The 13,989-nt window shown below is 35.8% G+C and overlaps 1 protein-coding gene across 1 annotated transcript in view; it reads left to right on the plus strand.

Moving 5' to 3' along the window:
* Positions 1 to 13,989, plus strand: part of DOCK1 (dedicator of cytokinesis 1) — a 459,011-nt gene that overhangs the window by 384,994 nt on the left and 60,028 nt on the right. The window contains exon 38 of the mRNA XM_081954827.1: positions 1,793 to 1,912. Coding sequence (XP_081810953.1) covers positions 1,793 to 1,912 — 120 coding nt within the window. The remainder of the gene's footprint in view (positions 1 to 1,792; positions 1,913 to 13,989) is intronic.

Here is a 13,989-nt window from a genome sequence, read left to right on the forward strand (position 1 = left end):
TGAAAAGATTAGTAAATTAAGACCCAAGCCTACTTGGCCAAGCTGACTAAGAGTGAGGAAGTGAGATTAGCCCTATCCAGAATTGATTGCACCCACAGTGGGAAAAAGGGAATAGGACTCTGTATTCAGGACATCTCGAAACCTTAATGATGTTTTCGAGAGGAATCTACTCAGCTTATTTGTGTTTTCACTCTTTGCTTCAATCAGTCTTTTTTTCCCCAGTTAGTTCAAACAAAGGTATTAAAAATAAAGCATGACAAAATTCAAAATATGATCAGATACATCCCAATGCTAGGGTGAACATTATTTTGTTCTACTTTTTCTGCATTCATTTTTGTGTTTAACTAAAATTATAGTATAATACTGTCTCACAGAGGGGACTGAAGTTTTTAAATTTTAAAATGATCTTACAACTATTGTATAACATTTCAAAATCAAGATAATTTTCTGATTTCCTTATGTTAATTAATAAAGAGGTCTTCACAGAAAGAACAGATTTCTCTATGCCTGCATACCTTCAATATCAATATTATTCTCTTTTAGCTTAAATACTTTTAATAAATACTTTTGAATAAATACTTATTCAATTCAGCTTCATTAAAAATTATTTAAGATATATAAGCTCTATTTTATACATTTGGCAAAATCCCTGTATTTGATTTTATAATTTTAGTCCTGTATTAATTCAACGACACAGGAAAGCTTCATTCACCTCTTCCATGTAAGATAAAAGACCAACACATAACATTTAACAGCCGCTGTGTTGAAATCCCTCGGCATGCAATTACATTCTACATATGTTGATTTTGAACGTCTATAAATAATGTGTTTTAGTACTGGCCGAAATCTGGGAACCGTAATCAATGATTGAATTTTTTGCCATGTCTTAGAAGTCTTTTCAATTGTATGCTCATTTGTGAATTTCTTAAAATAACTAACTTAAAATAACTAACTAAATGAATATGCTTTATAATTTAAAGTATGATCTAATCACATTCTAACAATCTCAGTGTTTGACCTCTACCTCTTGATAACAAGGATTGATAATACAATCACAATTCAACCTGTTCTGATATAAATTCATTTCTCTTAAAATACCAAATGATAGCTGATTTTTTTCCCTTTCTTGTGTCATTATTCTATTTACTCAAAACTGATCAGTGCTGCAGGCTCATTTACAACAGAACAATTCTATAAATAATAATGTGAAGCATTTTTATATGAAACAGCTTTTCACTTAGCTCCTGACCTCTTTTAGTAGGTGGTATCTCAGTACTCATAATTTGTTCCAGGAGGCATGACGAGTACTAAAAACAATAAGTGCCAAACACACCACATGACTAGCATGTGACGTTTTGTTTTGGCTGGAAAGGGTAGTGAGTCAAAAGGAAGCTACCAACAACCTCTAGCTTGCGCACTGAGTACCAAACAAATGACAAGTAGTAGGGAAAAAATTCCCATCAAAATATGTTGAGTAGCAAATTTGTCAAATTTCAGAGCAGCTGAGTATTGAGTGACCATTGAATTTACTGCTAGTGTGATTTTTAAAGGTTTAAAAAATATTTGTGGGTTTCACAGTCTTACCTGTTTGTTGCACGAGGTGCGTACTGCTCAGAATCGCATTATATATAAATTTATTATTTATATACCTGGTGAGATGGTGGCTATTAAATAATAAATGGTTAAATAAATTAATTAATAAATTTCTTGGTTTTGTTTAAAGCAGGATAAAACTATACACACATTAATCTTTATTAATGTTGGATTTCTTCATGGCTTTCATTTGACATAGTGGTCTGAAGAACCATGTGCAGCACATCTTACTCAACGAGATGGCTACCAGGCAGCAACGCAAGGACAACTCAAAGATCAGCTCTATCAAGAAATTATCCATTATTTTGACAAGGGCAAGGTAATAAGGGGGGGGGGGGAAACCAAGTTACATTACTTTGGCCAAAAGTTGCAAACTCTGTGTCAGAATAATAGTACGTTCCAAATAATTATGAAGAGTATTCGAGACATGAGGAAGAATAAAGTGGCATTTCCAATTAGCCAGGAACAGTTATAGTTATTGGAGATTTATGGGAATAACCTCTGCAGGTTCGTAAGACTTTTCAGGAAGCTAAGTTTTAACTCTAAAGAAAATAGCTTGCTTTTGTGAGACTCTATGTGGGCTTACTACAAAAATGAATCCTGTGAATTATTGTTACTGATTCTGAACCTTAAGAGCTGAAGTGATAAGATATCCAGCCTTGAGTTGCTTCTCTTTGCTGAGAATATATATTTAAAAAATGACCAGCTATTTGATATTGCTCATTTTGGGTTTTGAGAATATGAAAGACTTTCTCTCTTCCCTGCCTTAAACAGACACTAGAAACTGAATTAGATATTATATGAGCAGCACATGAATTTTTTAAAAAAATACAAGATGAACAATAACTAAATATTTCCAATTCTTCTGAGTAAATTTCTTCTTCTTTTTACCATTCTATCCCAGTTGCATATTAGATTCTCCAGAGTGAAAAAAATAAAAATAGTATATATTGTATGATTATTTTCAAGAATTGTTGCTAAGTGAGAAAACTCACACTTTGCTAGAAATTTTTTTCGTGAGGATGGTCTCCAGGACGAGAATGGAAACTCAGAAGACGAAGCCTCTATTCTTGGTGACTGACCCAGATTGGATCCTGCATCATTATCCTGGGACACATATATTCGCCTTCATTCATAAAAGATATTGGCACATACAAGTTGTCCTCAATTTATGTCCACAATTGGATTAGGATTTCTGTTGCTAAGCAAGACAGCTATTGAGAGAATTACACCTGATTTTACAACACATTTTTGCCACAGTTGTTTTTCAGGCTTCAAATTTTTATTAGTTTATCTGAATATAAAATACAGAGGAAAATGAAAATAAAGGGAAACTATCAGAGGAAAAAGAAAAGGGGAAAACGTGTGGGATAGAAGGGAAAAAAGAAAAAAAAAAGGCATGGACATCCGAATATTTTTCGTATAGTAGACGATAATAACATTGCAGCCTCAATGTTTTACTTTTGCATAGTAATGCATACATGCTGTCTTTGACTTACTAACCCAGTTGAGCCCAACTTTCCTGTTGTTAAGTGAGACATTTGTTAAGTGAGTCTTGCCACATTTTATCATCTTTCTTGGCTCAGTTGTTAAATGAATCACTGCAGTTGATGAGTTAGTAACCTGGCTGTTAAGTGAATCTGGCTTCCTCATTGACTTTGCTTGTCAAAAGGTTGCAAAAGGTGATCACATGACCTTGGAGTATAGCAACTGTCATAAGGATGAGTCAGTTGCCAAGCAGCTGAATTTTGACCACATGATCATGGGGATGCTGCAAATGTCATAACTGTGAAAAATGATCGCAAGTCCCTTTTTCCAGTGCTGCTGTAACTTTGAATGGTCATTAAATGATTTTTTGTAAGTTGAGTACTATCTATACTGGCCATTTCTATAACAACGAACCTAATCTAATCAGTAAAACCAAAATTAAAATAGAGATGGTTAAATCGATTGCTTTATTCAAAGAAAAAGACATATTTAAATTTGTTTTCATTTGGAAACCACTTCTAGGTTTTGTGCTTGTGATGAAAAAAAAATGAAACTTTGATTTTTTTTTGTGCCACAGTTTTTAAGCAAGTCAGCACAGTTGTTAAGTGAATCATTCAGTTGTTAAGCGAATCCAGCTTTCTCCATTGACGATCATATGATCATGGGATGCTGCAACCATCCTAAATACATGCTGGTCTTCTGAATTTTGATCACATGATCTTGAAGATAATGGTTATAAATGCAAGGGCTGGTCCTAAGTCTCCTTTTTCAGTGCCATTGTAATTTTGAGTAGTTGCTAAACAAATGGGTGTATTGTCATGGCCCTGTTGGAGCCTTGAGTCTGAGGATGGAGCTGGGGCCAATGGAGGAACGACCAGATGAGAAGGACAAGGCAGTTCCTGATTCCTCTGGCCTGGGAAGGGTTGTCAACGAGGGAGATGGGGCGAAGGAGGAGCAGGCGAAGGGGGAGGACAGGGAAAGCAGTTGAACAGAGGAGCGACAGAGCTTCGGTGGCAAGCAATTACCTCCCCACTAATCATGAAGAATAGAGAGGAGGCGGGATTAGCGCAGGACCACCTGACAACTTGGGAGGAGGGTGCCCTGCTTCTCATAACAAGACTTACCTGAGGAATGAGATTTAGGGAATCTCCGTTGGGAGGGACATTTGTCAGGAACAAGCGTTGCTTTTTCCAGTCTCAGATGCTGTTACTGACGTCTGGATACTTTGCTGTGTTGACCTTGTTTGCCTGACCTGGCTACATGCACGGTTACAGTGACACAGTTATACTCCGGGTGGTCCTGTGTTCCCAGGGAATTCTTCCTGTGACAAGGGCTCTTTGAAACCAAATTCCTTGAACTGTGGTTGCTCTCAGAACTGCTCCTCCTCCTCTACTAATAGCTAACAGGACTAATAGTAATCAGGACCTATTGGAGGTGTGTGTTTAGAGGTTGGCTCCTGGACTTCCAATGAACAGTGGGACTTTGGGGGGAAAGTTGGAACAATAAAAGGGAGTTAAACCTTCATTCTGGCTGTGTTGTTTCCATTCCCAGCCCCGGGTTATCACATGTATGCTGAAGACTACCTATATTTATTCTTCTGACTTTTCCAGAGAGAATGTATATCCTCAGGCTAGTGACAACAACCCCTGAAATAGTGGAGATCCAAAACCTGTTTTGTCTTCATGGGGTGAGAAGCTGGTTTGAATGCTTTGCCCCCTGCAGCTATCACTGTGCAGTCACCTTGGAAGCAGATTTCTTTCTGTTAGCTCATCATTAAGTCACCCACCGGTGACAACAACAGGAAGGATAGCTGGCTGTTGCTCAGGCAAGGAAAGGCTTAAGCATCTCAAAATTGCAGTGCTTCCAGGCAGTGTAGCAAAACAATTTTGGATGTTGAGCCGTTTTGTATATCTGAATATAAAACTATAACATTCAGCCTGAAATTGCATAATTGGACCAGCAAATATTATTGAGAACAAGTGCAAGTTGTCTGCAGGATCATTTTGACAAAAAAATAATAATGGAGATAGATGTACCTCCCTCCAGTATCAGTTCTTTTAACCTAAAGATGGGCCAGATGTTATTGAACACTTTGGATTCTAGAAGTCATTTTTCTTCCCAGTAGAGAAAATATGTATTTTCAGTGAGTTACTTTGTGTTAAGTATTATAATATAAGAAATTTAATTCAACACATTCATACGCTGTCTTTCCTGTAAGGCTTAAAAGAAAAATGAAGTACAAATGTGATAAATAATAATTAATGATAGGCTTGGGGGGTTAGCAAAAAAGTATCCAATCTGTTCTATGTAGTTATCTCTAAAAAGAAATAACAGGGACAGCTTTTAAAGATGAATTTTCAGATAGTGAAACAAGCTGAATTAGAAAGCTGGAATTTTTTGCAGCATATTTAATGACTTTAATGGCTTGAGCCATTAAAGTCATTAAATATGCTGCAAAAAATACGTGTACGTGTATATACGTGTGTGTGTGTGTGTGTGTGTGTGTGTGTGTATTTGTTTTCGTAGATTTTCACGGGTGTAGGTATGTTGGTTTTGTTGTATTTGGGTCTTTTCCCGTGTAGGATTGAGATTGTCTTGGCAAACTGATTTGTGCATTTCTACTGCTATAGTATTAATGAGCTGTTTATCAACAGCAGGTAAAGTATCTGTTTACAATGCCTTAACCTGTGCTGACCTTTACAAAATGAGGAATTCACAGTTTGCAAGAACATTGTTTTATCAAACAACTTCATGTTTTATTTGGGCCCTAACTGTGTATAGTGTAGTAATAAATGGAAAAAGGGAGTAGAAGGCAGCTAGTATGAGCTCTGCTAGGTGTTTACTTTGCTTCCTTCCTTTTGCATTTTAAAAGATCAGCATTTTTTTTTACTTAGTCATTAGCATTTATGTAACAAATGTTATTGCTCTTTCATTGTCCTTGAATTTTATATCTGAAACTTTGAACTTTCTTTGTCTGGCTCTTCGCAGTGAGAAGTTTGAATATACTTTTGGACAAACTGACAATAATTGCAAACTATTGTATTTAATATGTGCCAAAAATAGTTTGTGTTTCCAATTTTATAGACAAGACTTACTCCCTCTATCCTGAAATTTAGTTAACGATGTATAATTATAATATATGGGCTCCTTCAACGCATGAGCTTAATGGGAAGTGATCGTGAATGTACAGATAGTCCTTGACCAACAACCGCAGTGGACTTGTTCATTACTGTCAGAAGTAATCATTACAGTTGGAAATGCCCATGTGATCACCTCACTATGACACCCACCCATCCGTGCTCTATCACATGTGGTCATTAAAGAAATGTGTGGATCATTAAGCAGAGTATGGGGTGCCTCGGGGGCCCTGGGAGGCATAGAACAGATCCTTCCCTCCCAGTGAGGTACCTTGTGGTCTGCTTCCTGTCCCTCAGAGTCCCTCAGGTCTTAGGCTTTCTTCCTATCCCACCAGGCCCCACACCCTCCTCACCTCACATCACTCATTGTGCATTTACCTTTTGAAGATCTCCAGAGACTGCTCCATTCCTGAGCCTTGTGGGGCAATCCCAAAGTAGCTGCCATTTATGACACTGGGCACATTGAATTGTGGATACTCAGAAAATGGTGGTCGCATCTAGGATCGTACCACACAGGCCATGAACAGAGCAGCCTCTCTTTCTTCTCTAAATGAAGTTCTGCAGATATTCAAAAGGTAAGTGAGGAGTAGAATATGGAGTCCATTAGAGTAGGAAACCATCCCAAGGCCTGGGGGGACCTGTGGGAAGAAATGGAGGGAGATGGGAGGGGGGGATGCTGTAGCAGCCTATAGTCAGTCATAAGGGTGAATGACTGCAGGAGCTGTAGCTTTGGAATCGGGACATAAGAAACTTGGATGTTCTGCCATAACTTCATACCATCACTAAGCAACCAGTCAACAACTACCTATATATCTCGTTAAACCTTTCCTTAAATAAAGGCTAGGCGACATTAGAAAAGTATTTTAAAGATTGCTACTGACCACCTAGCTTATGTCTTAGGAAATATTTCTTGAATTTAAAAATAATTGAGACAAAAATAATTTTACAAATGGTAAAGTTTAATTTCTGAATGATTATGATAAATTGCACCACCTCATTTGACATATATATTATTATTATTATTATTATTATTTTTAAGTTTGTTTTCATGTGGGATTTTTTAATAGTTGATTATACATCTTGCAATAATCATTCAATACAGCTGATAACATGTTTTAGAATTCTAGTGCTCTTTCATAATAGGTAATACAATTTCAAATTCCTTTTTAAATAAATACAGATATTCTATAACATGTTTCAACAGCTAGATTTGTTCACACGTATGAGCAAAGTATTCACAATTTCTGTTCAAATTAATGAAAAAGAAAATGTTGAATGGATAAAAAAATAATAGGCAAGCAAAAAGAAACTGAATGTACATCTCATTTCTTAGTTCACCAAAAGAAAAATATAATTTCAATACATTTTTGAATAAAGTACTGAATTAAAATTATTTTAAATCCCAGTTCCAACCTATAGTGTACACTTGTATCAGTGAGATATTCATTTATATATTAATTTACTTTTTGGAAAAACAAAACAAAATCACTGGTTTTGCTTTATGCCAGCAGGTGAGAAATTATTTTTCCCTGCACCCTCACCTTCATCATTTCTATTTCCAGCCCTTTTGCCCCTCACTGTTGACATCATTAATCATTTTAAGCTTACTTAGGGTTATTGTTAGATTTAGGAAGGCTTCAAACATGAATTTTGGCACAGGAAGAAGCAAACAAATGGGAAACAAACAGGAGTTTCTTAGTGAAGTCAGTGGGCAAGTTCCTAATGAAATTTCTCTCTAAGTGAACAGTAACACTATCAAAAAGCCCAAGATGGGAACAATAAGAAATAAAATAGAATCTTCAGTGGTTGCTACTTTAAAAAAACAGTTAATATGGGTGAACAAGACTCTGCAGTCATGACTGTAAAGCTTCTGGCTTGTTCAACTTCCTAATTGAGAGTAATTTGGCATTGACTGCTGCCACTACAAGCCTTTAAATATTCCTGAAAAAAGGTCAGAGAATTAGAACGATGACTGGCTACTCCTCAGCCAATGACAGTTTTATCAAATCTTGTCCACATAAGAATTGATAGGAAGCAATACTCTGTAAAGAAAATAAACAAAAGAGCAGGACTAATAGATTAGACCCAGAAGCAACAGATATGAGACAAATTTACTATCACTAAAGACAGTGAATCATGCTTGTATCATTTGTAACTTAGATTATTTAGATTGTGAGGGTGAAGGTTCGTTCTCCGAGCTTGTGGGTTGGTTTCCGAACCAAAAATGAAAGAATATTTTTATGCATCCTTTCCATTCATAGAAAAGGAACAGAAAAGAAAAGAAGAGTACTTTGATTGAGCATGAAAATTGGGTAAGAATGTGGTTTTTAGGATCATTGTTTCTGTTTTCAGGATGATGGACCATTGGACAATATCTGATAAAACTGATAAATTATGCTTGGCCAAAGGATAGACGCTTTTATAAAGAAAATTGTGTTGATTGGCAGTGGAAGCCCTGAACCACGTTTTTTGCAAAGGAGAAGGATATTGTCAGAGTCTCAGATATGATTTTAGAAGAAATCTCACACATTCAGTTTGTCATAGCTTGATTAGGCTCAAGGCTTGAAATCAGCTTCTCGGTTTCACAACCCTGTCTGAAGTGATAATAATATTTACTGCATACTGGGAAGAAGCTACTAAAATGTAGATTGCCCTCTGTCAACATGAATGTACAGTTCTTTGAAAATAAGGATGCATATAACAAGTGGAAAAATGATTGGTCACCAAGGAAGAGTGCCTGTATATACTGCAAAGATTGTTTCAGAAAAGTTAAGGTTCAAAATGAGCTGAAGTTGCGGGGGGGGGGGGGGCGACCCTGTTAAGAACTGATCACAAATAAAAGAAAAGGAAAGGCAGAACTATTCAATTTCCATCTTACATTCAGTTTCAGGAGAGTAATTGTTCCACAAATAATAATAAAGAGTAGAATGAAGGAGGATGACAGAAATATGGTAAAGAAATGTCTGTTTACTTTGAATTACCGGTAGTTGACCATATGATTGTATTCTAGGGTTCTGAAGCAAATAACTGATTCTTTGGTTGAACATTTATTTCATATCTGTGATAAATATAGTGAGAGGGTGAAGTACCAAACAATGAAAGGGGAGGGGGCGTTATTCATACCTTCAGGAAGAAAAAAATAAAGACCCAGGACCCTTCAGTGTGACATTCTTGGGAAGATTCTGCAACAGATCATAAAGAGATATATTTGTAAGCATCTTGGAAACAATATGATAGCTACTAGAAGTCAGTATGAATTTGCCAAGAATAAGCCTTGCCAGAGTAACCTAATCTCATTTTTGATTGGGTAATTTACTTAGTAGAATATGAAAATGTAGTAGCTGCATCTTGATTTCAACAAAGCATTTTGTATCCATGGCACCATGATTATTAAGCTGAGCTGATTTTTTTGTGCAGTAAGAGATATGCTTACACCAATTATTCTTCAATCCCCATATATTACAGAAGTATAACAGCCCAAATCTACAACACCATAGCCAATAATTAGTATTCTAAGAACAGCATCTGGTCTACAATATATCATCTGGGATATATTTTAATCCTTCATGGGTTGTCTTCATACTTGCATGTGTTTTATTCAGCAAAATGGAATCAGAACATGATTCACAATGTGAGGTGGACAGTACAACCAACAGATGGATTAATAGTTGTCTGATCAATCATACTCAGTGTGTATTCCTCAACAAAACTACATCTAAAGCAAGGGTGTCAAACGCGTGGCATCTCATTGTCACGCGACGTATCGTGACTTTCCCTTTGCTAAACCGGGGGTGGGAGTGGCCAGCGTGTGATGCATCCAGCCCGCAGGCCGTGAGTTTGACACTCCTGATTTAGATGAAGGGAAGCATATAATGGAGTACTTCAAGGTTCTGTCTTAGACTCAGTGGTCTTCAACATTTTCATAAATGATCTACATGAGGGGGTAGAATGAGAACTCATCAAACTTGCAGACAACACCAAGCTAGGAGGAATAGCTAGCATTTTGGAAGATCAACTCAAGATTCAAAAAGATCTTGACAGACTTGAACACTGAGCCCTACCCATCAAAATTCAGTTAAGTGATAAGAAAAGGAAGGCCTAACACTTAGGCAAGAAAAAACAAATGCACATGTATAGAATAGTGGTACCTGACTCAACAGAGGGATCCAGGTGTCCTAGAGGACCATCACTTAAATATAAACCATCAGTGTGCTGTATCTGCCAAAAAGAAGCCAATGCAGTCCTAGGCTGAATCAACAGAAAGATGGAATCAAGATCACAAAAAATTGATAGTCCCACTTTAAACTGCACTAGTGAAACCACACTTGGAATGTACTGTCCAGTGCTAGTTGCCACAATACAAAAAAGATGCCAAGAACATAAAATAGTGCAAAGAAGAGCAACAAATATTATAGGAGAACTCAAGATAAACCAAGCAAAAAAGGATTGAGGGAAATAGGTATGTCTAATGAAGAGAAGTAGGGATGATATAGTAGCAATATTCCAGTACTTGAGGAGCCCTCAAAGAAAAGATGAGGTCAACCTATTCTCCCAAGGATCTGAGGGAAGGACGTAACTGGTGGAAGATTATTAAAGAGAGATTCAACCTAGAAATTTCTTTACAGTGAGAATAATTAATCTGTGGAATGACATTTCTTCAGAAATTGTGGGTGCTCCATCACTGGAGGTTTGTAGAAGAGATTGTACAATCATTTGTCTGGAATAGTATAAGTGTCCTACTCAAGCAGGGGGTTGGACTAAAAGATAGCCAAGTTCCCTTCCAATCATGTTATTCTCTATATTTTCGTAGCATGTGACCTTTGTCAATTTTAACTTTATTTGGCTTTTGTGTGTGTTTGTGTGACTTCCTGTGATCTGCAAACCTGATCCTTTGGGTTAGCTTGTGAGTCAGTATAAATCAGGAAACAGATTAATTCAGTAACCAGATTACATTTGACATTTGACTGTAAATGTGTTTAATGAAATTAAGTTTCAGATAACATTATTTCTTGAGTGCTTCACTTTTTCTCAAGGATCCTTATCTATCTTTCAAATGATAACTGCATATATTATGGCTGTATATACTGCAAATATATAGGAAATCAGAAGCAAAAGAAGTAAATCAAAGAAAAGACAGGAGGATATTATTAGCGCTATAAAGTGTGTGTGTGTGTGTGTATACATACATACATACATATACATATACAACATATACATATACATATACATATACATATACATATACATATACATATACATATACATATACATATACATATACATATACATATACATATACATATACATATACATATACATATACATATATATATATATATATATATATATATATATATATATATATATATATGTTGTATTTGTGCTGATAAATAAATAAAGGGAGACTAGTATAGATCCATTTCAAGCTATTTAGCTTCCTCCCATATTTGGGCATACCAGGGGTTGTAACACAAATACATATACATATACATATATATATATTTGTTTTCGTAGATTTTCACGGGTGTAGGTATGCTGGTTTTGTTGTATTCGGGTCTTTTCCCGTGTAAGGTTGAGATTGTCTTTGCAACGTTTCGGCAGGATCTCACCTGCCATCTTCAAGCTGTGGGCTTAAAATTTTAAGACAATCTCAACCTTACACGGGAAAAGACCCGAATACAACAAAACCAGCAAATATATATTTATATTTGATAAAACAGTTCCTGATAAAATTCAAATTGGCAATGCTAGTTTCAGAGTTATCAGAACATTTTCTTTGAAGCATTTCAAATACATTGTTCCCATAGTTCATGCACGTAAAGCTAAAGAAAATTTCAGTGTAAGTTTGTGTAAAGATCTAAATGATACCCCATGAAGCATTTATGCCTGTTTATAAGAAATAAGTGAAGGAAATTTCTGAATACCTTGTTTGTAGAGGACAGAAATAAATAAGATGAGAAAGTATCTAGCTTCTCAGTAGGGAATGAAATAACGAAAACACAGCACTAGTTTCCTAAGGTTGTCATCAGTGCAGTGATCAAGGACATTCAACTACTGAAATATACACGTTTGGGTAGCACCTTTGGGAATCTTCCATCTAAATACTGATAATAAGAGAAAGATAAAATAGACTTATATTTAGAAAAGTGACGTCCTAAGAGTGCTCATCATTCCATATTTCACTTCTGTTGATTAGGAAGCCACTGCGATATTCTCTAATTATCAACTGAAGTACATCTTGTACTTTACTGATGATTACAAGTATACTGTAGAAGAGCAATTTGTCTATCCATTTTAACATTATTACTTCTAATCATTAGATAAACAATTTTGGAATAAAACACTACATATTTATTTTTCTTCATGCTTATAAAACATAAGCTAAAATGGCCACTTTTCAAGATGGGTATGCTGCAAATAAAAGAAAGGATGGTTAAGAAAATGAATACAGAACAAAAGGAAATGGAAAAGGTGGGAGGGAAGACAGTCTAAAGAAACTATGAAGCAAACTAAAATAAAATGTTATTGAGAATGCATTTAATGTTACTTGTAGACCACTGTTATTTACATTAATCATGAAGACAAAAGCAATTCCTTTAACCCAGGTGCAGAGGATTTCACCAAAGCCACTCATAGTTTTAAAAAAGGTAATTTTCATCTAGGTCTCAGCAGGGAATCACCTGAAATACTGAATTAGCCACTCTTCCCCACTCTTGTCAGTAGGATATGCATGTACTTTTAAAGGAAACCATGGAGGTACCAACTTGCATTTAAATTTGATGAAAGTAAACTTTACACCAAAGAAATAACATAGCCGAGTGAACGTTGGATCTTTTAAATATATTCTTCTGATTTCCTGCTATTTTTAAAAAGAATTTCATTGATGTCTGATCTTTTCAGAATAAATTATGTAGCTCTTTTACTTTAATTAGGGATACATGCAAGTAGTAGCCCAATGCTTTGCCAGTATAAATGTGCAAATTATAATAGTTTCTTCACAGATTTTGCTAACACTTTCCTTATTTCAGATATTTGATAAGTTTTTAGTCTCTACCATCCCTTTTTTTTTCATTAATACAATTGCTCTTCCTCACTAATTTACCTTCAGACTGACTCAAATGAACCTTTTCAAATATTCCTTTTAATTTTTCCTTTTCTACTTAGTTATCTGCTTTGACTGGAGGCGCTATTAGTTAACAAAGTGCTATTTCCTTATCGATTTGATTGTCTTGTAGTGAAAGACAGGATAGAAATCCATAATTGAAATGACATGAGCTTTATTTTTTTATTGGTTTATATCCTACCTTTATTTTTATAAATAACTCAAGGTGGTGAACATATCTAGTCTTTCCTCCTCCTATTTTCCTGACAACAACAATCCTGTGAGGTGAGCCGGGCTGAGAGAGAGTGACTGGCCCAAAGCCTTCATGTCTAAGACAAGACTAAAATTCACAGTGTTCTGATTTGTAACCTGGTCCCTTAACCACTAGTCCAAGCTGACTCTCACATACTGTACATAGTACTAGTTCATATTAAACTATGGTATGAGTTTCCCTGTCATATCTTCACTAAGATAAACACTTCATTCAGGTTGTTGTGGCATATAGATGTATTATCCCCTACCCTGGATATTCAGTACTGTAGAGGGTGAAAGGTTGAACCTATACAAGGTTCATATATTCTTTTATGGATAAAGATACAAGTTTAAGAAGCATGACACCATGGATTATAGACTAGAGATTATAGATTAGAGAGCTGAGTGACTTTAGAG

Source organism: Natrix helvetica (genome assembly GCF_964273705.1).
Source record: "Natrix helvetica genome assembly, chromosome: 5".
NCBI classification, from domain to species: Eukaryota; Metazoa; Chordata; class Lepidosauria; order Squamata; family Natricidae; genus Natrix; species Natrix helvetica.